General features: G+C 48.7%; 1 protein-coding gene and 1 long non-coding RNA gene across 2 annotated transcripts; both read right to left on the bottom strand.

Annotated features, from left to right (window-relative positions):
• Positions 1-8,469: 8,469 nt before the first annotated feature.
• LOC147973561 (uncharacterized) lies at positions 8,470-11,369 on the bottom strand. The gene is made up of 2 exons (XR_015602954.1): positions 9,699-11,369; positions 8,470-9,617 (listed from the first exon to the last, which is right to left on the bottom strand). It is a non-coding gene; the product is annotated as an uncharacterized LOC147973561 (long non-coding RNA).
• A 7,762-nt stretch (positions 11,370-19,131) lies between these two features.
• Positions 19,132-19,623, bottom strand: LOC147973560 (uncharacterized). The gene has a single exon (XM_087524721.1). The coding sequence runs from the start codon at positions 19,621-19,623 to the stop codon at positions 19,132-19,134; it is 492 nt and encodes a 163-aa protein (XP_087380847.1).
• Positions 19,624-23,039: the final 3,416 nt, after the last annotated feature.

The following is a 23,039-nucleotide window of genomic DNA, read 5'->3' as shown; positions in this document are numbered from 1 at the left end:
CAGCTTTCAAGCACTGAAGAGAGCATGATGTCAATGCCCCGCAAAAAAGAAGTATGATGTCAATGTCAAATCATATTACATATAAGGAGGTCAAAACCTAAGTGCACTATAATGCAAAGGGTCAACCGCGTGGTAGTGCTTATAATTTTAAAAACAAGCACCTCAGGAGCAGACGGTAGTCTTGTTTTTCTTTTATTTCCTTTTGCTGGAAAGGAGGTAGTCTTATTTATTTATTTTTGATAAAGGGCGACTTTATTATCTCAAAATGTAGCATCAAGCGGGTACAAAGCATTATGAGTAACACCCGGCTCTGCATAACTAAGATGCACATAGCCAAATCTAGAAGTCTGACAAAAATTCATGAAATAAAAATCGACAAATCGGCAACAGTAGATTCCTTTAGACCGACACTATGCCTCTGTCGGAGGTGGTGGATCGATCCGTAGGTTATGCTGCCACTCATGTTGGGAAAAAAAACCTCCATAGCCACCTGCTCCAATCGCGTACACACCACCATAAACAACGGTTGGTACTCCGGCCGTTGTAGCATAGACCACATACGTAGCGAGTGCGTACACCGAAAAATAACCTGTAGAGGAGAAGCATTTTTATCATTAAAAACCAAATCATTTCTACATAGCCAAAGCGACCAAATTAAGGCATATGCTCCCACCCTTATTAGCATTTTGAACCTATTTGTAATACCGTACAACCAATGACCAAAAATATTGGCAACACTTGTGGGCGGATACAAATTTGACGCTATTTGGATGACTGACCACGTAGAACGTGCAGATTTGCATTGGAAAAAGAGGTGTTTGATTGTCTCGTCATGAGTACAAAAAGAACACTTCTTACTACCTCGCCAGTTTCACCGTGCGAGGTTGTCTTTGGTTAACCACTAGTAGAAAAATGGCCTTTAGTCCCGGTTCATAAGGACCTTTAGTCCAGGTTCTGAAACCGGGACTAAAATGGCATACTAATGCCTCTCCCTTTAGTCCCGGTTCTGGGGACTAAAATGTCGGTACTAATGCCTCTCCCTTTAGTCCCGGTTCAATCCAGAACCGGGACTAAAGGGTGCGGCCACGTGGAGCTCCACCTTTAGATCGGGACTAAAGGAAATTTTATGATTTTTTTTTGAAAAAAAATTTTGAAATTTTTTTTTGAATTTTTTTTATTTTTAAATTTCTGAATTATTTTAACCTCTAGTCTGTAATCACCACCCCTCATCACTTCTCAATTTATCCTCTAATCACCCCTCATCATTCCAAATCATCTAACTTCCCGAACGGTCACCCATCCTCCCATTCCCCCAGCCTGAGCACGCTTAACTTCCAGGTTCTATTCTCCCTCGTTCCAAGTCTGCATTTGTTGTTTTCCTGACAATACTAAGATGTCAATCCTATGAACCTTCAGGAATTTTGCTTGAGCATGAAGTGACACATTTCATAGTTTTATTTTGAAACTATTGTTTTAAAAAACAATAATTATTTAGTAACACTAATATTTCTTGAATAATTACTTTGACCATTGTTTGACCACAGTTTGACCAGATTTGACCAAACTTGAAATAACTGAAAAAATTATTTAGTAACACTAATATTCTAGAATAATTAGTTTGACCATTGTTTGACCACAATTTGCCCACTATTTGAATTTTTTTCGATTTTTTTCACTCTAGATCTTAAAAGCCCCGTAACTTTTTTTCTATTAGGTTTTTGAGGATGGATGTAACTTTTCGAGTAGATGATTTTTCATATAAAAAACTTTTTCATCCGAGTTAGTATGCAAAAGTTATGCCCATTTTTACAAATTTCAGAGAGATTTTGCAAATAAAGTCAAAATTCACATTTGCAAATTTTCCCAACAACTAGACCACATATCACATGGGAAACTTATTTTCTTTTATTTTTTTGATATTTCCATCATTTTATTTTATTTTTTTAAAACTGAAAAGGCGATCCACTGGGGGGGTATAGTTTGAAAATGGGACCTTTAGTACCGGTTCGTGGCACGAACCGGGACTAAAGGTCTCATCCCCATTAGTCCCGGTTCGTGCCTCAAACCGGGACTAAAGGTCTAATCTTTAGTCCCGGTTTGTGGCACGAACCGGGACCAATGGTTGTGGGCCAGGAGCGAGGCCCATTGGTCCCGGTTCATCCCACCAACCGGGACCAAAAGGTCTAGATGAACCGGGACCAATGGACCACGTGGCCCGGCCGGCCCCTGGGCTCACGAACCGGGACCAATGCCCCCATTGGTCCCGGTTCTGGACTGAACCGGGACTAATGGGGTTACCCGACCTGGACCAAAGCCCCCTTTTCTACTAGTGAACACAACTCCCCTACGGAGATACCACATGAAGATTTTCACTTTTAGTGGAATTTTAGACTTCCAAATTTTCTTATTATTACTCGTTGGTACCTCAGAATGCGTGAGTGCACGGTACATAGAGTCTACTGTGAAAGACCCTGATGTAGTAAGGTTCCAGCGAAACACATCCTGACCTTCTGTCGGGTTAATCGAATCCAGCCGGGATAAAAGATTATGCCATGACACAAGCCGGGGGCCAATCAAATCCCGCCTGAACGAAATATTTGATGGGGAAGAAGCGAGCACGTGCGCAATAGTATTATTCTTATCGCGAGCGATGTTATATAAGGTTGGATATTGTTCTCTGAGACTGGCATTGCCTAGCCAGATGTCTTCCCAGAAACGAATCTCCGACCTGTCCTTTATCGCGAAAGACCCAAAGCGAAAGAGGTGTTTCTTTGCCGCCATTAGGCCAGCCCAAAAGTGCGAGTCGCCAGGTTTCCAATATGCCTGGGATACCGCCTTTTGGCCTAAATACTTGTTGCGCAACATGGTTTGCCAAACACCATCCTCGTTAAGAAGTTTAAATAAACATTTACTGAGAAGGGCCTCATTCTTGACCTGCAGGTCATGAATTCCAAGGCCACCTTGGTCTTTAGGCCTACAAACCACGCTTCATTTGGCCAGCCTGTATTTTTTATTTTCACCGTCTCCTTGCCAAAAGAATCTGGATCTAAAGTAGTCCAGTCTTTGCAGGACCCTTTTGGGAGTTGGAAGAAAGAAAGCATATAGAGAACCATATTTGTGAGGACGGAGTTAATCAAAACCAGCCGACCACCAACTGAGAGTAGTTTTCCTTTCCAACTGTTCAACTGTTTCTCTAGATGCTCCTCCACATGCTTCTACTCTGCAATGGTGAGACGCCGATAATGAACTGGTATTCTCAGATATTTAATCGAGAATTGGCCAAGTGCGCAACCAAACAGGTCAGCATAGTCGGCCGCCGCCTCAACGGATTCTCCAAAGCAGAACAATTCGCTTTTATGAAAGTTAATTTTGAGGCTCGACATTTGCTCAAATGCTGAAAGCAATAGTTTCAGATTTTGAGCTTTGTCTAGGTCATGTTCCATAAAAAGAATCGTGTCATCGGCATATTGTAAAATAGAGAGGCCACCATCCACAAGGTGTGGCACTACTCCCGCAATCTGTCCATCCTGCTTGGCACGGTCAATCAGAATAGCTAGCCAGCATGTCAGCAACAATGTTAAATAACATTGGGGACATGGGGTCACCCCACTAGTAGAAAAAGGGTCAGATGTGAAGCACATTAGTGCCGATTTGAATTTGAGCCGGCACTAATGTGACCATTAGTGCCGGTTCCAACGGCTAGGCGGGCGGACATCCTTAGTACCGGTTCGTGGGCAACCTTTAGTACCGGTTCATGCCACGAACCGGTACTAATAAGGCCAGTGCGGCTGTGGTCAGGCTGGGGCCCCCACGAAGACCTTTAGTACCGGTTCATGGCATGAACCGGTACTAGAGTTTCTTATTAAGCTGATTTTTAGTCCCACCTCGTCAAGGGAGAGGCAGTATGAGCGGTATATAAGACGTGCGTGCAGAGACAATGACGAAGAGGCGCAATGCTCACCTGCACATTGATTTGCTTCAAGCCTTTCGGAATAGCATAGGTTGCACTGAGCTATGTGCAGTGCAGTCTACACTATTCCGAAAGGCATGAAGCAAATTAACCAGCATTGCACCTCTTTTTTATTTTTAATAACTTATTTGGACTCCGGACTTCTTGTGTGTTCAGTATGCAGCATTCAAAGCGACGTCATCAATTTCCAACATGTTCTGACATCATTTGTTGTTTTTTAGTCATTTACCTAATTGTTTAGAGAGCTAAATGACCGTGAAATTGAAAATCACTACAAAATGAACTGTGAAAATGTTGAAACTTGGCATGGTATCATCATTTCACCCGCATAGTATGTGCAAAAGAGTAGAGAGGGTCACGGCAAAAACTGGACGCACTTCGTGTACATAATGGACAATCTCTTTCGGAGTATCAGGGTTTCGGACGAGAACTCATCTGTTACATGGGCACTTCAATGTTTTTTAAAATTATTTGAACTCCGGACTTCTTGTGGGTTTAGTATGCAGCATTCAAAGCGACGTCATCAATTTCCAACATGTTCTGACATCATTTGCTATTTTTCAGTCATTTACCTAATTGTTTAGAGAGCTAAATGACTGTGAAATTGAAAATCACAACAAAATAAACTGTGAAAATGTTGAAACTTGGCATGGTATCATCATTTCACCCGCATAGCATGTGCGAAAGAGTAGAGAGGGTCACGGCAAAAACTGGACGCACTTCGTGTACAAACTGGACAATCTCTTTCGGAGTATCAGGGTTTCGGACGAGAACTCATCTGTTACATGGGCACTCAATGTTTTTTTAAACTTATTTGAACTCCGGACTTCTTTTGCATTTAGTATGCAGCATTCAAAGTGACGTCATCAATTTCCAACATGTTCTGACATCATTTGTTGTTTTTCAGTCATTTACCTAATTGTTTAGAGAGCTAAATGACCGTGAAATTAAAAATCACTACAAAATGAACTGTGAAAATGTTGAAACTTGGCATGGTATCATCATTTCACCCGCATAGCATGTGCAAAAGAGTAGAGAGGGTCACGGCAAAAACTGGACGCACTTCGTGTACAAACTGGCAATCTCTTTCGGAGTATCAGGGTTTCGGACGAGAACTCATCTGTTACATGGGCACTTCATTGTTTTTTAAACTTATTTGGACTCCGGACTTCTTATGTGTTCAGTATGCAGCATTCAAAGCAACGTCATCAATTTCCAACATGTTCTGACATCATTTGTTGTTTTTCAGTCATTTACCTAATTGTTTAGAGAGCTAAATGACTGTGAAATTAAAAATCACTACAAAATGAACTGTGAAAATGTTGAAACTTGGCATGGTATCATCATTTCACCCGCATAGCATGTGCAAAAGAGTAGAGAGGGTCACGGCAAAAACTGGACGCACTCCGTGTACAAACTGGACAATCTCTTTCGGAGTATCAGGGTTTCGGACGAGAACTCATCTGTTACATGGGCACTTCAATGTTTTTTAAACTTATTTGGACTTCGGACATCTTGTGGGTTCAGTATGCATCATTCAAAGCGACGTCATCAATTTCCTACATGTTCTGACATCATTTGTTGTTTTTCAGTCATTTACCTAATTGTTTAGAGAGCTAAATGACCGTGAAATTGAAAATCACTACAAAATGAACTTTGAAAATGTTGCAACTTGGCATGGTATTATCATTTCACCCGCATAGCATGTGCAAAAGAGTAGAGAGGTTCACGGCAAAAACTGGATGCACTTCATGTACAAACTGGACAATCTCTTTCGGTGTATCAGGGTTTCGGACGAGAACTCATCTGTTACATGGGCACTTCAATGTTTTTAAACTTATTTGGACTCCGGACTTCTTGTGGGTTTAGTATGCAGCATTCAAAGCAACGTCATCAATTTCCAACATGTTCTGACATCATTTGTTGTTTTTCAGCCATTTACCTAATTGCTTAGAGAGCTAAATGACCGTGAAATTGAAAATCACTACAAAATGAACTGTGAAAATGTTGAAACTTGGCATGGTATCATTATTTCACCCACATAGCATGTGCGAAAGAGTAGAGAGGGTCACGGCAAAAACTGGACGCACTTCGTGTACAAACTGGACAATCTCTTTCGGAGTATCAGGGTTTTGAACGAGAACTCATCTGTTACATGGGCACTTTTCAATGTTTTTTAAACTTATTTGAACTCCGGACTTCTTTTTGCATTCAGTATGCAGCATTCAAAGCAACGTCATCAATTTCCAACATGTTCTCACATCATTTGCTGTTTTTCAGTCATTTACCTAATTGTTTAGAGAGCTAAATAATTGTGAAATTGAAAATCACTACAAAATGAACTGTGAAAATGTTGAAACTTGGCATAGTATCATCATTTCACCCGCATAGCATGTGCGAAAGAGTAGAGAGGGTCACGGAAAAAACTGGACGGACTTCGTGTACAAACTGGACAATCTCTTTCGGAGTATCAGGGTTTTGGACGAGAACTCATCTGTTACATGGGCATTTCAATGTTTTTTAAACTAATTTGAACTCTGGACTTCTTTTACGTTCAGTATGCAGCATTCAGAGCGACGTCATCAATTTCCAACATGTTTTGACATCATTTGCTATTTTTCAGTCATTTACCTAATTGTTTAGAGAGCTAAATGACTGTGAAATTGAAAATCACTACAAAATGAACTGTGAAAATGTTGAAACTTGGCATGGTATCATCATTTCACCCGCATAGCATGTGTGAAAGAGTAGAGAGGGTCACGGCAAAAACTGGACGCACTTCGTGTACAAACTGGACAATCTCTTTCGGAGTATCAGGGTTTCGGACGAGAACTCATCTGTTACATGTGCACTTCAATGTTTTTTAAACTTATTTGAACTCCGGACTTCTTTTGCGTTCAGTATGCAGCATTCAAAGCGACGTCATCAATTTCCAAGATGTTCTGGCATCATTTGTTGTTTTTCAGTCATTTACGTAATTGTTTAGAGAGCTAAATGACCGTGAAATTGAAAATCACTACAAAATGAACTGTGAAAATGTTGAAACTTGGCATGGTATCATCATTTCACCCGCATAGCATGTGCGAAATAGTAGAGAGGGTCACGGCAAAAACTGGACGCACTCCGTGTACAAACTGGACAATCTCTTTCGGAGTATCAGGGTTTCGGACGAGAACTCATCTGTTACATGGGCACTTCAATGTTTTTTAAACTTATTTGGACTCCGGACTTCTTGTGTGTTCAGTATGCAGCATTCAAAGCGATGTCATCAATTTCCAACATGTTCTGACATCATTTGTTGTTTTTCAGTCATTTACCTAATTGTTTAGAGAGCTAAATGACCGTGAAATTGAAAATCACTACAAAATGAACTATGAAATTGTTGAAACTTGGCATGTTATCATCATTTCACCCGCATAGCATGTGCGAAAGAGTAGAGAGGGTCACGGCAAAAACTGGATGCACTTCGTGTACAAACTGGACAATCTCTTTCGGAGTATCAGGGTTTCGGACGAGAACTCATCTGTTACATGGGCACTTCAATGTTTTTAAATTTATTTGGACTCCGGACTTCTTGTGGGTTTAGTATGCAGCAGTCAAAGCGACGTCATCAATTTCCAACATGTTCTGACATCATTTGTTGTTTTTCAGTCATTTACCTAATTGCTTAGAGAGATAAATGACCGTGAAATTAAAAATCACTACAAAATGAACTGTGAAAATGTTGAAACTTGGCATGGTATCATCATTTCACCCGCATAGCATGTGCGAAAGAGTAGAGAGGGTCACGGCAAAAACTGGACGCACTTCGTGGATAAAATGGACAATCTGTTTCGGAGTATCAGGGTTTTGGACGAGAACTCATCTGTTACATGCGCACTTCAATGTTTTTTAAACTTATTTAAACTCCGGACTTCTTTTGCGTTCAGTATGCAGCATTCAAAGCGACGTCATCAATTTCCAACATGTTCTGACATCATTTGCTGTTTTTCAGTCATTTACCTAATTGTTTAGAGAGCTAAATGACCATGAAATTGAAAATCACTACAAAATGAACTGTGAAAATGTTGAAACTTGGCATGGTATCATCATTTCACCCGCATAGTATGCAGCATTCAAAGCGACGTAATCAATTTCCAACATGTTCTGACATCATTTGCTGTTTTTCAATCATTTGCCTAATTGTTTAGAGAGCTAAATGACCGTAAATTGAAAATCACTACAAAATGAACTGTGAAAATGTTGAAACTTGGCATAGTATCATTATTTCACCCGCATAGTATGTGCGAAAGAGTAGAGAGGGTCACGGCAAAAACTGGACGCACTTCATGTACAAACTGGACAATCTCTTTCGGAGTATCAGGGTTTCAGACGTGTTTGACACGAGAAAAATATCTAAAACTCCAGGGAGAAGGGAGAAGGGAGTGTGTTTCTCTCAGACGCCGGGAAAAGAAAACTGAGTATGCGGGCGTGCCCGTGTACCGTAGTACACAAAGAAAAAGAGATACGGGAACATGTATTTCATTAATCTCATTGGAGAAATAAAATTACAATATCCCATAAAAAAAGGTGCGCTCCGTGGCCTACTAGCACGGCCAAGCTGGCTGTGGCGATTGTGTGATCTCCTGTTCCCGGGGCCTCGGAAGGCTCCCGGTTAATTACTCCCGCGGGTTGCTCCGCGGGATACCTCCGATTGAGCTGTGTGGTCGTTTTCGTCGTCTTCGCTTCGCGTTCTCCATGCATGATGATGGCGATGTGTGTGTGTGGGCGGCGGCAGAGCCCATGTCCTCGTCGGTACACGCGCCGCAAGTAGCGTGGCCTTTGCGGTGGCCGCGCTTGCCCTCGCCGTCGTGCCTCGTCGGTCTTGACGGCGTTGGAGGAGTTGTTGTTGGGGTAGCATGGATCGCGCTCGGCTCAGACTTCTCGACGACCAGTAGCTTCTCAGGGTGTGCAAGGGGCTACGCCTTGCGGGAGTAATTGTCGGTGGAGACCATCATCCGTGATGACCGTCGCGTTGCTCGCGCCAGCGTGGCCTGAGTGGTCGACACCTCGTCCCGGCCAGACGCTGAGTCCACGGCAGTCGGCGTAGTCAAGGCATCGTCTCACGAGATCGTAGAGGAGCGGTGTTGTTGTTGAAGTCGCGTCGTCCTGCAGCCGCGCCTTGTCCTCGGGCGGTGCCAACCTGCTCGGCTCCGGCCTATGAATGAGCGTGACGCGTGTAGCAGCGGCACCATGGCAAGGCACCATCTTCACAAGCAGGATACAGGCGCCGTTGTAAGGTGTCATCTTCACGATGTGGCGTCACTTGCAGGGACTCTTCCTTGAGCGTGCGGCGCCACGAATGTACGACGCTGTGACGAGCTCCACCTCTTCTTCTTGAATGATGTAAGACGCGCTAAAGCGAACGACGACCAGCGGTGAGCATGCCACCTCGCCATTGGCTACGTGCATGGCCCATGCATGTGCAAAGGCCACTTACGTAGTGCACTGCCACACATTCAGACGTACTTAATGTTCAGCTTCATTCTTCTATAGCATTTGATGTAGACGAAATCCTCTGGCTGGAAATGGACGGCAGGTGCGGCGACATCCCAAGTACCACGTCCATTGCTTCATGCGGTGGTGAGCCCAACGGCCATCTTCACGCCTTGGACGCACACGAGTACGTATCAGGAGCATGCCTTCTTGTTCTTGTGTAGACCACTTCATGATGTTTGGCTGGACTAACCTGACACCATCGCCAAGGCACCATCGAGTCCGGGCGAGATGAAGGATAGGCACTACCCCGGTTCCAAATGGGATCTCGTTTCCCCTGAAGGAGACGCGAGCAGCACCGTCGTGCCACGTGAAGGAGTCGGTGATGTCGACATGGTCCGCAGCTTCGTCCTTCATGGTACCGGCTCGCCGAGGTGGGCGAAGGGTGTGACGGGTGATTTGAATGGCGGGAGGCATCGTGGCGAGCACCATGTCGTGGTCCTCGGCGTGATGAAATGGAGGTGAGCAGTGTGATGGCGAGTTCTGCGTCGTCAACTTCTACGACACCATCTTGATGAAGTGAACGAATGGCCCGACGGCGAACTCCAGATCACCGTCTTCAGCGGCGTCTCTCCGGCGCGACGAAGCGGACGGCGGGCTCCATAGAGCGGTGAGGTTGACCTACGTGTCATCGACCTCCAAGGCACCAGCTTGACGATATTGATGGTGGGCAGCGCCGTGTCGTGCACTGTGTCATTGTGTTCTGCGGCGCTGTTGTGACGAAGTGGGCGCGAGGAGTGGGGGCGGCCTCCGTGGCGTCGGCCTCCATGGCGCCGGCTTGGCGACATCGAACGGTGGGCGGCATCATGGCGTGCTCTGTGTCGTTGTCCTTCCGCGGCGCCTCGCGACGAAGTGGGCGTGAATGGTGATGGTGACTTGTGTGTCGTTGGCCTCCATAGAGCTAGCTTGGTGAAGAATCTGGCGGGGAGCACCACGGTTGGCTAAACGGCATCTTCGTCTAGCGGCGATGAGTGGAGGGCGACCACCATGGCGTCGACCTCCGGGACATCGACCTTGATGGCGTTAGCGTCCATAGCGCGGGCTTGGTGAAGACGAGCTCCGGCGGCGCGTCGTTCTCATCAAGCGGTGATGAGTGGGGGCGGCCACCGTGGCGCCGACCTCCAGGGCACCGACCTCGGTGGCGTCCACGTTCATAGCGCGGGCTTGGTGAAGACGAGCTCCGGCGACGCGTCGTCTTCGTCGAGCGGTGGTGAGCGGGGTCGGCCTCCATGGCGCCGACTTCCATGGTGGGCGGCGTTGTGGCGTGCTCCATGTCATCATCTTAGTCGAACCGTCGTGACGAGGTGGACAGCAGGTGGTGATGGCGACCTCCACGTCGTTCTTGGTAACGCTGGCTTGGTGAAGACCATCCCCGGCAACGTTGACTTCATCATCCAGTCCGGCGGCTCCATCTCCGGCGGCGGTCCAACATGCGAACGATGCCGGGCAACGCTCCCGACTTGTGTGCGTGCATGCTATATGCCAAGAAAGAACTAAGCAAGAGATTTGTTAGATCAAAGTTTTACCGTTCGGGAACACGAGTTTGGCCTCCATGGTGGTTCGCCTCCTCCTCCTCGCCTTGCTCCAGGGATGCAGTCGTCTGAAACTCTGCCAGAGGCTATCCACTCCGCCTCCGGCCGATGCATGAGGATTCTACGTGCGTTCTTCCCTCGGCCTGGCCATGAGTCCCGATTGATGGGTGCGTGGGTTGCGGATGGATTGGTTGCTGCGTGGTTTGACGAATAGATGTGTGCGTGAGATGACAAATGGATGGGTGCCGGAGGTGTTGTGCGATGGATGGGTGCCGGAGGTGTTGTGCGATGGATGTATGCGTGCGTCAGTTGCCTTGAGAATGGATGTGTACGTGAGGCTTCCTCTGCGTAGCTAGGTGTGTGTATTTATAGGTAGGAGATGGGCGACCCGGCGGATGGAGACGGGCCAAACGTCCCGATTTTTTTGGACTAGATATGGATGCAATCTCCCCCTGAATCTTATCATCTCGCTGATGTTTATCTTTCTTCTTCTTGACGCGTACGCCTGCACACAGAAAATGAAAACCGTCTCATGCGTACCTAGCTACCTGACTGACGGTGGGCCTGGTTCATTCGATCGCCCCCTTCATGCTTATCTCCGGGGTTTGCTAGTTGAAATAATCACAGGTATTCAAGTACGTATACGCGCGCTTGCCGGCCGGTATATACGACACTTAAAGAAATACGCATACTGTATGTCATCTTGTGGGCGCGCCGTAGATGTGGACTCCGCCTTCTGATTGTAACCTGCATGTGTGTATAAGTTTATGCCACGGAGCATCAAGTGCAAGTATACATTGGTTAGTACGTGAGCAAACTCAAAATGCATGCATGCACGTACCATTGCATCGAGGATTGCCTAATGCGTGTGTGTACGTATACACCCAATAAAAACATATATGTGTATAACTTGCAATATAGAAAAAAATACATTTATACTTATATCTTCTGAAAATAGTAATCACAAAAATACATCGAACAAATGCCCCCTCACCGAAGAAAGTTCGAGCGCGTAGCAGGTCGAACTTTATTTGGTGATTAGTTTTTTTTGGCGCATCATACGTGTGCAGCCTGATTTTTGGCGCATCATACGTGTGATCGCATCATAACGACCTGCGTACATTTTCTACAAACGGCGAGGCCGTTGTGATTTTGCACGGGCGGCCAAGGCTATAAATATAGCTAAGGGCCCCGTGCATTGGCCTCGTACTCACCTTCCTCCGGCGCCGGCCAAATACAGAGATCCGATCGTGAAGACGTGCTCCCATCCAGCCGAAGTTCCTCCGTCCAGCTAGGTATGCTGCTGCTAGCTAGTCTCTACCTTTTCTCCCTGGCGTTGGCGATTAGGCGACTCTGCATGCAGGCACTCTCCCATGACTTCTCTTCATTTGTTGTACCTTGCTAGGATGGGTCGCGAGAGGCTGAACAAGTCAGACCATGGCAAAGGTGACGCCAAGACGTCGAAGCACTACGGCAGCAGCGATGCCGGAGGTTCGTCCAGCAGCCGCCGTCACAAGGATCGCTCAGCTCCTCTGGCGCCTTCTAGGTCGGGAAACAAGTCCGACGGGATGGAGTACACCCGTTTGTCTCCGCCCTTGCCGCCTCCGGGCAGCACGGCGCCGCGGAGTTCACGCCACCGACCCAACCACACTTCCAAAACCTCCGAGGGGACGGTCATTGCTATTGACTCGGACGCTCCATTGGATATCCCTGAGGTAAATAAAAAATGTCTACATACCTTTTTTTTCTAAATACCTTTTTTTCTCTTTTTTTTATTTTAACTATCTTCATCTTCGTGTACGCAGGACCAGCTGGAGGATGTATTGCCGAACGTCGTCGTGAGCGACGGCGCGCAGCGCCTCTTGGCCGAGGCGGTGGAGATGACTGAGCAGCCTGTGGCAAAGGCCACGTCTCCAGTGAAGGATGCTCCCGCGGTGACACTTGCACCGCCGTTGGTGCATGATCCGGTGGTGAAGTCAGCGCCACCGATGACCGGTAGCCCGGCGGAGAAGCCCTTGTCTCCGGCACCATCAACCAGTGCAACAGAAGTGGGCAACAAGCGATCACCTGGCGATGTAGACGTTGGGGTAGTCTCCAAGAAGCCCAGATCACCTCCTCCTGCAGGTAAGCGTTGCTCTTGCCACATGCATGTCCTTTGGATGACCCCTCTTTTTTTTCTCTTACATATATTTCTCGTGCACTTTTTTTTAGGTGTCGCGAATGACACACCAAACCTGGACGACTTTTGCTCTCCCGAAGCTAAGGAACTCCGGGCTTTGGTGTCAAAGCACCAGAAGATCATTGGAGAGGAGGGCGTCACGTTTGATAGCTTTAAAGCTCCTCCGGCTGAAAAGACACCTACGCCCAGCCTCATCCTCCCGGCAGCTAGCTAGAAATATATAAACTGGGAACTTGCTGATATTTAAGAAGCACTCAGGAAGCGGCCTCTTGACAAGGAAGAAGCCATAGAGATGATCACCTCAGCAATAGGCCCATGGAAGAGCTGCTACGGGAGCAAGACCCCGCCCGATCTCGAGGTCCTAATTGGACGCCTCCAGGTGGTGGTTGCTTGGCTTCGAGGGCATGGTGACGCCGTTCCTGCAGACGCCCCCGCACCTGAGCGTGTGATCTCCCTGATAGGTAAACTTGATGCAGCTCTTGTGGAAATCGCTTCTGGACGTCACCGTCTTGAAGAGGATGGGCCACGTCTGGAGGAACGCCTTGCCGACCTGACGTCCGTCCACCGCCGGCAGTTGGAGCAAGCTGAAGTTCATCGGAGGATGGCCGAGGGACACCGCAAGCTTGTTGAGGATAACACGGCCCTTGCGGAGAAGCATGCAAAGTTGGCAACGCAAGCTGAGAAGCGTGCGACAGTCTTGACTGAGATGACGACGTCCTGCACCCAGAACCTTAGAGCTCACAAACAAGCCGTTCGGATCTCTTCCGAGGAGACCGATTTGTATGCGAGACGCCGTGAAGAGGCGGGCGCATTCTTGGCGGCTAGCGGCACTCCCCCAGAGATCGCAATCATCCTGTCGTACCGTCCTCTTGGGTGAGGAGCCGGTCCGTTTCATCATCTTCTGCAGTTCTGCTCCGGTGACGAAGGGTTGTTTGCGCGTCGTCGTCCTTCCGGCTCGCTACGCGCACGATCCTCTCCTGCTCATCAGGTACCCGGCTAGCTCGACTGCGGCTGTTACGAACTCCGAGGCCGGTGACTAGTGTATGGGTACGTGTATCTTGACCGCCTGCCGTGTTTTACCTGTGTAACAGAAAAAACAAACCAAAGTATACGTGTGAAGGGTTAGATGCATGACCCATGCACGCACGTATTCACGATCGCACTGAGTAAGTCATGCATTCGCTCGTGCCGGTTTTGAATCATCACTGTTTCCGCCTCCGGCGGCGAGCGCCGACCACAATGACTTCGCGGACGCCGCGGCCTTTCAGGCTCCCCTCGCTCCTCCATACACTCTGTGCTAGCTCCACCGCGTCGTCAGCTCCGTCCGGCCGGCTCCACCGTTGCTTGCACGCATATCCTGCACGTCCTCTATATTGTACCTGTATGGAAAATAAAGAGGAAAAAGGAAAAGAAAGAGATAAGAGAAAAAAACAGAAAAAAAAGGTTGCCTTGCCATAACCGTGATAAGGACGGTAAACTCCTGGTCTTTGTTGATCATTGTAGTGCTCGGCGCCACCGCAACACACCATCACCGCCGAGGTAAGAGACTTCTCGTCGCGTGAACAACATGTTCTGGACGCCATGTACACCATGTAGGCACGTAGTTGCAGGTATGTTCTTCCGTACGCGCATTCTTTAGTGAGTTCCTTGCGATCGCCCAACGGACGATGCCAGCCGACGAGACAGCCCTACTTCGTCTTCATTTCATGGCGAAACATCATGCCTTGTCCTAAAAACAAAATAGATTTTATCAAACTTGTCGTGACCGCCTAACTGTTGCGGTGCTAGACGACTAGATCGGAGGGTTTCACAGATTCATGCTGGCCGCACTGGCGCATTGCATTGCTCCCATTATCTTCATATGATGATGTAGGTGAGGCGTCGGTAGACCATCGACAACTCTGTTTCACCACAAATAGTGTACCGCCAGGTGGTATGCCGGGACACCATCAGCCTTATGGATGATCGAGGGATGATATTGCCCCCAAGCTTCATTGTTGTTGTAGACAGGGTGCCGGAGTGACATCAGCACCTCCTGAGCTCAGGTGCTTCTTTCTTACACCCATTGTTCATGTTGGTGCAGATGATTGCTTGCCGGGATGCCATCAGCATAGCAGGTTGACGTCGGGATATCATCGACATCCACAGGCGTACAGGGTTGCCCCGATGCCTGTGTTGTTGGTTGGTGTAGAGACTCGACGTCGTGTTGGCGTCAGCAACGCCGAGAAGTACCTTTTCATTGCCTGCAAAAGATGTTGGGGAAGCGCAACGACTAGAAATACCCAACAAAAGAAAGCGAACAAGGAGGAAGAAAACAAAAAGGAAGGTTTGGTTGGGTTTTAAAATGTTGGCTTTCCCGTTATACACCAGCTATGGGTGTGACATCCGAGAAGGCTACCAAAGGACTTGTCATCGGGAATCGTCGAAGTACCATGACGATTACAAATCAACAACTGCTTAAGCCTCAGTGTACGTGTATGAAGACGCCGTGTTTCGGGATGCTTCCGAGAGGCAACAGAAATTCATATTCTAGCCCATCATCATGCTGAGGGGCCCCACAACTCGCCATGCCCCTTGTACATGCCTCATGAACCCAGATACTTGGGTATGGTAGGTTCAGGGTAGATGGTTTTGGGAGAACAGCTTGGCGATTTTTCTTCATGCCTTATCGAGGGGTGGTGAACATCTACCTTCCGCCTTCTTTCCAGTGTGTCTCTTACTGCTTGGGACAACTTGATTGCTTCTTGGACTCTTGTGGTTTTTTTTGATTTCTTCTTGGAGATTTGGGATTGTTTTTTTTGTGTGGATTAATTGATTGCCCGCGGACTTCATGAACTTGCTTGAACTTTTGTGGATTTCGCTTACACTTCTTGATGATTCTTCTTCCATGACTTCTCGAAGACCCACTTTGAGAACTTGGAAGGCACCTGTTCACCTCTGTGGACTAAGAAAACCCTCAGGCATTTTATCTGGAGCTTTTTGATGGCGTATCCCAGGGTTGTCATGTGGCTTCGCACCGAACCGACTTGCATTGGGCCAGGTAGCCACCATGAATCTTTTCCTATAGTCTCCCCTGGGATGCGAGTCTCGGCGAACATGAAGCATGACAGGAAACATGAAGGGTGTGGGGTCTCGGCGCTCAGAAGTGCCTAAGTAATCGTCTCCACTGCCTCCGAAAGCATACACCTGATATGTGTCGTGCATTGTGGGTGTAGGAGCCGCTCTGCCTGCAACTTGACACATTGTGCCACCCTCCGACAAGTCCTAGGGTAGCCGAAACTTCAATCAACAGCATGATGTGGTAGGGTAAAAGCCAGTTTTTTTAGACTGAGTCCGTTAAAATTGGGGAGACCAAGAAAATATCCACAACATGCAATGAAGAGTGCATCATGGATCCGATAGCCCACTAAAAAAGGGTCTTCCCAAGAAAAGAAAAGAAAAAGGCAACGAAAGAGGCAACATTTTAAGGAAAATATTTTTTAAGGAACCTTCCGTTGATTGGAGGCATAGGCCGGACTCCCTGAGAATCAATCAGCTGGTATGCACCCCCGTCGTAGACTTGCTCGACGACATATGGTCCTTCTCACTTTGGCTCGAACTTCCCCTTCGTCTTGTGCGTGATGACGATGGGTCGACGGAGCACGAGGACCAACTCGCCCTTTCGGAATACGCGCTGCTTGACGAGCTTGTCGTAGGCTCTCACCATGTTCTGGCGGTAGAGCTCTAGGTTTTGTAGGGCATGAAGTCGCTCCTCTTCAAGGGGGTCGAGCTCCTGGAAACGAAGTTGTACCTGTTCATCTTGGGTGAGTCCTTCCTGGAGAGCCACCCGTAAAGAGGGTAGCTGGACTTCCAATGGTAGTACGGCTTCACTCCCATAAACAAGAGAAAAGGGAGTAGCCTATGTCAGGGTACGGACTGTAACACGATACGCCCATAAGGACTCGAAGAGACGATCATGCCAGTCTCTCTTGTGCCTTGTCACCGTCTTCTTGAGTATCTTGCCGAGCGTCTTGTTGAAGGCTTCGATCGCTCCGTTGGCTTGAGGGTAGTAGCCGATGGAGTAGTTCCACTTGATCTTGTACTTCTCCATGAACCTGTACATCTTGTTGGACTTGAAGGCCTTGGCATTGTCGGAGGTGATGTGGTGTGGTATCCCAAAGCGATATATAATATTTCGCTCTAGGAACTTGATGACGTTGTCGCTCTTCACCTCCCGTAGTGGAACGGCTTCCACCCATTTGGAGAAGTAGTCTGTCGCGGCGAGGATGAAACGATGCCCCCTGGATGACGGAGGGTCAATGAGGCCGATGACGTCGATTCCCCAGGCGTCAAATGGCCAAGAGGGAACTGTAGGTGGCCAGCTTGTGGGTGGCGACACGAGGGTCCAACCCCGGCATCTCCTTGTAGTTCCAGGCGAAGCAATCTCGGTACTCCATCAAGAAGCTTCGGTACTCTTCTCGCTCCTCTTCTGTCAGCATGGCGCTAACAAAAGTGGGGCGTGGATCATCTTCAATCCCGAGGTTGACCTGCACAAGCTCGTCAATGGTCGGCTGCCCTCCATCCTCGAGTTCTTGGGGTGCTGGTGAGGAGATGAACTCATCATCACTTGGCTCGACGTTGATGGGGTGTTGTTGATGAGGAAGGATGGGCGAAGTGTCAGAGTCGTCGCTCGACGAGACCGACGTGGCATGACAGTTGACTCGTGCTCCGTCGTCGGGCTCCTCCCCTTCATCTCCAGAGACATCATAGGTGTAGCATTTCGTCGTAGGGCGGGTCAGATCGCCAAGGACACATGTCATGGCATGCTGATATGTTGCACCAGCATTCTTCAACCCGAAAGGCATGCTGGTGTTGTAGAGGTCCCCTTCTAGCATTGGTCGCCCTTCGTCTTCTGGTTCTCGTGGTGTTGGCGCGGGGCCAAGCTTCCCTTCATCGCTAGGGTCGTCAAGATCAATGTAGCCGAGCCCAAACTTTGGTTGGGCCTTGCCTTTTTGCTTGACGAGGCCCTCTGCTTGTCTCCACCATTCTTCACATATAGCCGGCGGTGGAGGCATCCTGTTGTTTCGACGAAGAGTGATCCCGGCCTTCTCCAGCAAGCGAACCATCTTGGGCTCAGCCTTCATCGTGTGTAGCACCTCCTCTGGGTCACTGCAAGGTTTGGGAAACTCACATATAGAATCACATTGTTTTACCTGGGGAACCTTGTAGAAAATGGTATGGACTCCACATCCGGGTGAGTTGGGAATCGCCCAAACCTCCAACGAAGAAGCCACTGAGATGTAGAGTGACGGGGGCTGCACGCCTTGAGCTCCCCTTGCGACTTCCTCCATCTCTTTTATTCTTGTTCTAACCACTCCTGGTGCGGGCGCGGGTTCCTCCTTCGGAGTCCTGCGTGCCCGCAACGTGATGGTTGGTGGCGCATCATTGCTGCCTATTAGCATCTTTCGACCCTCCTGGGCACCTGCAGAGCTTCCAAGTGTTAAACAGCTAGGGTCTCGGTGCGCCGAGGTCGATGAAGAAGGGGTAGCCTCCTGACGAGGCGTCGTTGCCGACCTCAGGTTGGCTGACGTTGATGTCGGGAATCTTGCCTTCAATAGTAACGGGGCTGTTGGAACAGGCTCAAAAGATCCTGTCCCACGCGAGGTCGAAGTAGAGCTCCCGATCTCTACAGGGGAAGAGCGATTGGAGTCGTGGCGCCCTGTTGAGGATGATCGCCTACGTCCTTGGCTCCTATGGCTTCGCGGGAAGGAGTCCTTTGCCCCGGAAGGTGAGCACGGCATGAGGAGGCGCTTTATCTCGGCCGCCGGTGCCACACCTGGCTTGATCAAGACATCAGCCGAAGGTGTCGTCCGCCCTAACTGCTGATCGCTGCCTTCTACAGGGAAGTAGTACTTTGCATCTACATGGTGAGATTCCTACACAGTGTAAGGAGAGATGTTGCCGATGATGCACTGCTGCGTGCCTTGGGTGTCAAGGAACTTCAGGCACTGGTGAAGAGTGCATGGCACGACCCGGTACTTGTGAATCCACGGCCTCCCCAGAAGGGCCGAGTAGGAGGTGTTCGCTTCGATGACGAAGAACCGCACCTTGAAGCTGAACGTAGACATCTGGATCTTCACCGTGATGGCACCCAATGTTGCCTTTCCCTGGTTGTCGAAGCCGCAGATCATTACATCTGTGGACTCCAAGTCGTCCACCGTGAAACCAGCCCACGTCAAGCTCTGAAGGGGCAGAATATTCACGGCAGACCCTGGGTCGATGAGGATCCTGCGAAGGTGTGCAGTGCCAATGTTACCTTCCACGTAGAGCGGTCGGTTGTGGTCACTATCATCTATGAGCTTGTCTTCCCCGTCGAATGTTATTTCATTCATGAATAGGGGGTTGGAGAAGAGGCGATGCTTCGCCATTGACACCTCGTATAGCTCCGGAGCTTGAAGCACCTAGATGAGGACTTCGCGAAGGTTGGGCACCATCATCAGGGCATCATGCACACTCAAAAGTGCGGGGATTCGCTTGAGGTGGGCGATGATGTTGTAGTCGATGTCATGTTGCTTCGTCTTCCCTTGGCCTTGTTCTTCATGCACTTCCTCTTGCAAGGGCGCCTCTTTTGAGGCAGCCGACTTGGGCACCCTTGTTGGCTTGATCTTCAGTGGCTCAGGTAGAACCTTGCCTCCACGCAAGTTCATGTTCACCTCTTCTGCTTGCACGTCCTTCTTCGTGTCTTCGGCATGGAACACCTCTTGCTCTTCGGGTGTGAACACATCTTCCGAATCAGAGCTTGGTGTGTCGCTATAGCTGAGGATGGCGTTGCAACTTTCTATGTTTGATGATTGGGATGGTCTAGCTCCTTCTTGGTCTTCTTGCCTCCCCTTTGCCAGTACCTGCACTCGAGCGCGTGGCATGAACTGCTCCAAGGTGGGTAACACGCGCCCTGGCCGTGGGAACGACTCGTTTCCCTCCGACTTAGGGACGAATCTTGGTGGAGGGCGGTGTTGACTCGGATCAACTCGTCTTAGGATCCTTGGGGCGGCTTGCGCCATGGGAGCTGCGCGTGGAGGTCGAGGTGGAAGGCTCCTCGGGTACGGCTTCCGGCGAACCATTTTCCAAGGCTCCTCCTTTTGGATGGCTGGGGTTGCCCCCTGATGGAGTGAAAGTGCTTGCGTCGTGGACAGAATGAGGCTAGATAGCTGGTCTTCAACCTGCGCGAGTGGCACCCACTTTTCTTCGTGCTCCATCTCTTGACCTGGTGCAGGGGATGAGGCCACACTCACCATGTTCACCGTGTGGTAGTCCGGGTTGATGGCTTCTGGGTCCAAGTTGATCCTCTTCTCATTAACAGCTTGTGACGCCCCCGTTTTGACCGTACACTAATCATACACGCAAACGTGTACGATCAAGATCAGGGACTCACGGGAAGATATCACAACACAACTCTACCAATAAAATAAGTCATACAAGCATCATATTACAAGCCAGGGGCCTCGAGGGCTCGAATACAAGAGCTCGATCATAGACGAGTCAGCGGAAGCAACAATATCTGAGTACAGACATAAGTTAAACAAGTTTGCCTTAAGAAGGCTAGCACAAACTGGGATACAGATCGAAAGAGGCGCAGGCCTCCTGCCTGGGATCCTTCTAACTACTCCTGGTCGTCGTCAGCGGGCATCACGTAGTAGTAGGCACCTCCGGTGTAGTAGGAGTCGTCGTCGACGGTAGCGTCTGGCTCCTGGACTCCAACATCTGGTTGCGACAACCAGGAAGAAGGGATAGGGGGAAAAAAGGGAGAAAGCAACCGTGAGTACTCATCCAAAGTACTCGCAAGCAAGGAGCTACACTACATATGCATGGGTATCAAATGGAGTAAAGGTATCATATGTGGACTGAACTGCAGAGTGCCAGAATAAGAGGGGGATAACTAATCCTTTCGAAGACTACGCTTCTGGCAGCCTCCGTCTTGCAGCATGTAGAAGGGAGTAGACTGAAGTCCTCCAAGTATCATCGCATAGCATAACCCTAACCGATGATCCTCCCCTCATTGCCTTGTGAGAGAGCAATCACCGGTTGTATCTGGCACTTGGAAGGGTGTGTTTTCTTAAGTATCCAGTTCTAGTTGTCATAAGTTCAAGGTACAACTCCAAGTCGTCCTGTTACCGATGATCACGGCTATTCGAATAGATTAACTTCCCTACAGGGGTGCACCACATTCCCCAACACGCTCGATCCCATTTGGCCGGACACACTTTCCTGGGTCATGCCCGGCCTCGGAAGATCAACACGTCGCAGCCCCACCTAGACCAACAGAGAGGTCAGCACGCCGGTCTAAACCTAAGCGCCCAGGGGTCTGGGCCCATCGCCCTTAGCACACCTGCACGTTGCGAACGCGGCCGAAAGCAGACCTAGCCTAGTGGCCTTCCAGTCCAATCCGGCGCGCGCCACTCAGTCGCTGACGTCACGAAGGCTTCGGCTGATACCACGACGCCGGGATACCCATAACTACTCCCGCGTAGATGGTTAGTGCGTATAGACCAAATGGCCAGACTCAGATCAAAAACCCAGATCTCGTTAAGCGTGTTAAGTATCCGCGAACGTCGACCAGGGCCAGGCCCACCTCTCTCCTAGGTGGTCTCAACCTGCCCTGTCGCTCCGCCTCAAAGTAACCGTCGGGGGCCGTCGGGAACCCAGGCCCACCTCTACCGGGATGGAGCCACCTGCCCCTTCAGCCCCCATCTCCGAACAGTATCACAGGTAAGGTAACTGTGTAAAGTATATTGTATATGCCCGTGATCACCTCCCGAAGGGATCACGGCCCAGTAGTATAGCATGGCAGACGGACAAGAGTGTAAGGCCACTGATGGAACACTAGCATCCTATACTAAGCAGTAGGATAGCAGGTAATGGTATCAACAGTAGTAGCAAGGATAGGCTATGCATCAGGATAGGAATAACGGAAAGCAGTAACATACTACACTACTCTAATGCAAGCAGTATAGAGAAGAGTAGGCGATATCTGGTGATCAAGGGGGGGGGGCTTGCCTGGTTGCTCTGGCAAGAGAGAGGGGCCGTCAACTCCGTAGTCGTACTGGGTAACAGCGGCGTCGGTCTCGGTGTCTAGCGAGAGAAGAGGGGGAAGAAACAATAAATATTTAAGCAAACAGATGCATAGCGATGCATGACACGACAAGTATCAGTGCTAGGGGTGCCCTAACGCGGTATGAGGTGATACCGGTGAAGGGGGGAAACATCCGGGAAAGAATCCCCGGTGTTTCGCGTTTTCGGGCAGAGGAGCCGGAGGGGGAAAGTTGCGAGTTTGGTATGCTAGGGATGCGTGGCGGACGAACGGGCTGCGTATTCGAATTCGTCACGTCGTTCTGAGCAACTTTCATGTACAAAGTATTTTCATCCGAGTTACGGATTAAAAGAGATGATTTTCTAAAGATTTAAATCATTTTCTGATTTTAATTATATATTTAATTCCAACATTATCCAAAACAGTGTGTGATGACGTAGGCATGACATCAGAGTGATGTCAGCAGGTCAACTGGTCGGTTGACCAGTCAAACCAGACAGGTGGGTCCAATGGGACCCACATGTCATTGTCAAGGGCCTTAACAAAGTTTTAAAACTAACTAAAATGGGTTAATTAATGGGTGGCCCCAGCAGTCAGTGTCTAATTAGGCTTTAGTTAATTAACTTATTTAATTAGTAGTTTATTTATTTGTTTTCATTTGTTTTATGGCATGGGGCCCGCATGTCAGTGGCAGTAGCTGCCACGTCAGCGAAGTTGACTTGGTCAACGTGGTCAGTTGGGGCCCCCAGGCCCACA

This window comes from Triticum urartu, chromosome 5A, assembly GCF_056163025.1.
Source record: "Triticum urartu cultivar PI428250 chromosome 5A, HENAU_Tu73, whole genome shotgun sequence".
Lineage (NCBI taxonomy): Eukaryota > Viridiplantae > Streptophyta > Magnoliopsida > Poales > Poaceae > Triticum > Triticum urartu.
Note: the sequence above shows the minus strand (reverse complement) of the source record. Positions and strands in the feature narration are given on the sequence as shown.

What these genes read in the sequence shown, in the direction of transcription:
- LOC147973560 (XM_087524721.1), bottom strand. Translation starts at nt 19,623, where the DNA reads ATGGCGAAGCATCGCCTCTTCTCCAACCCCCTATTCATGAATGAAATA.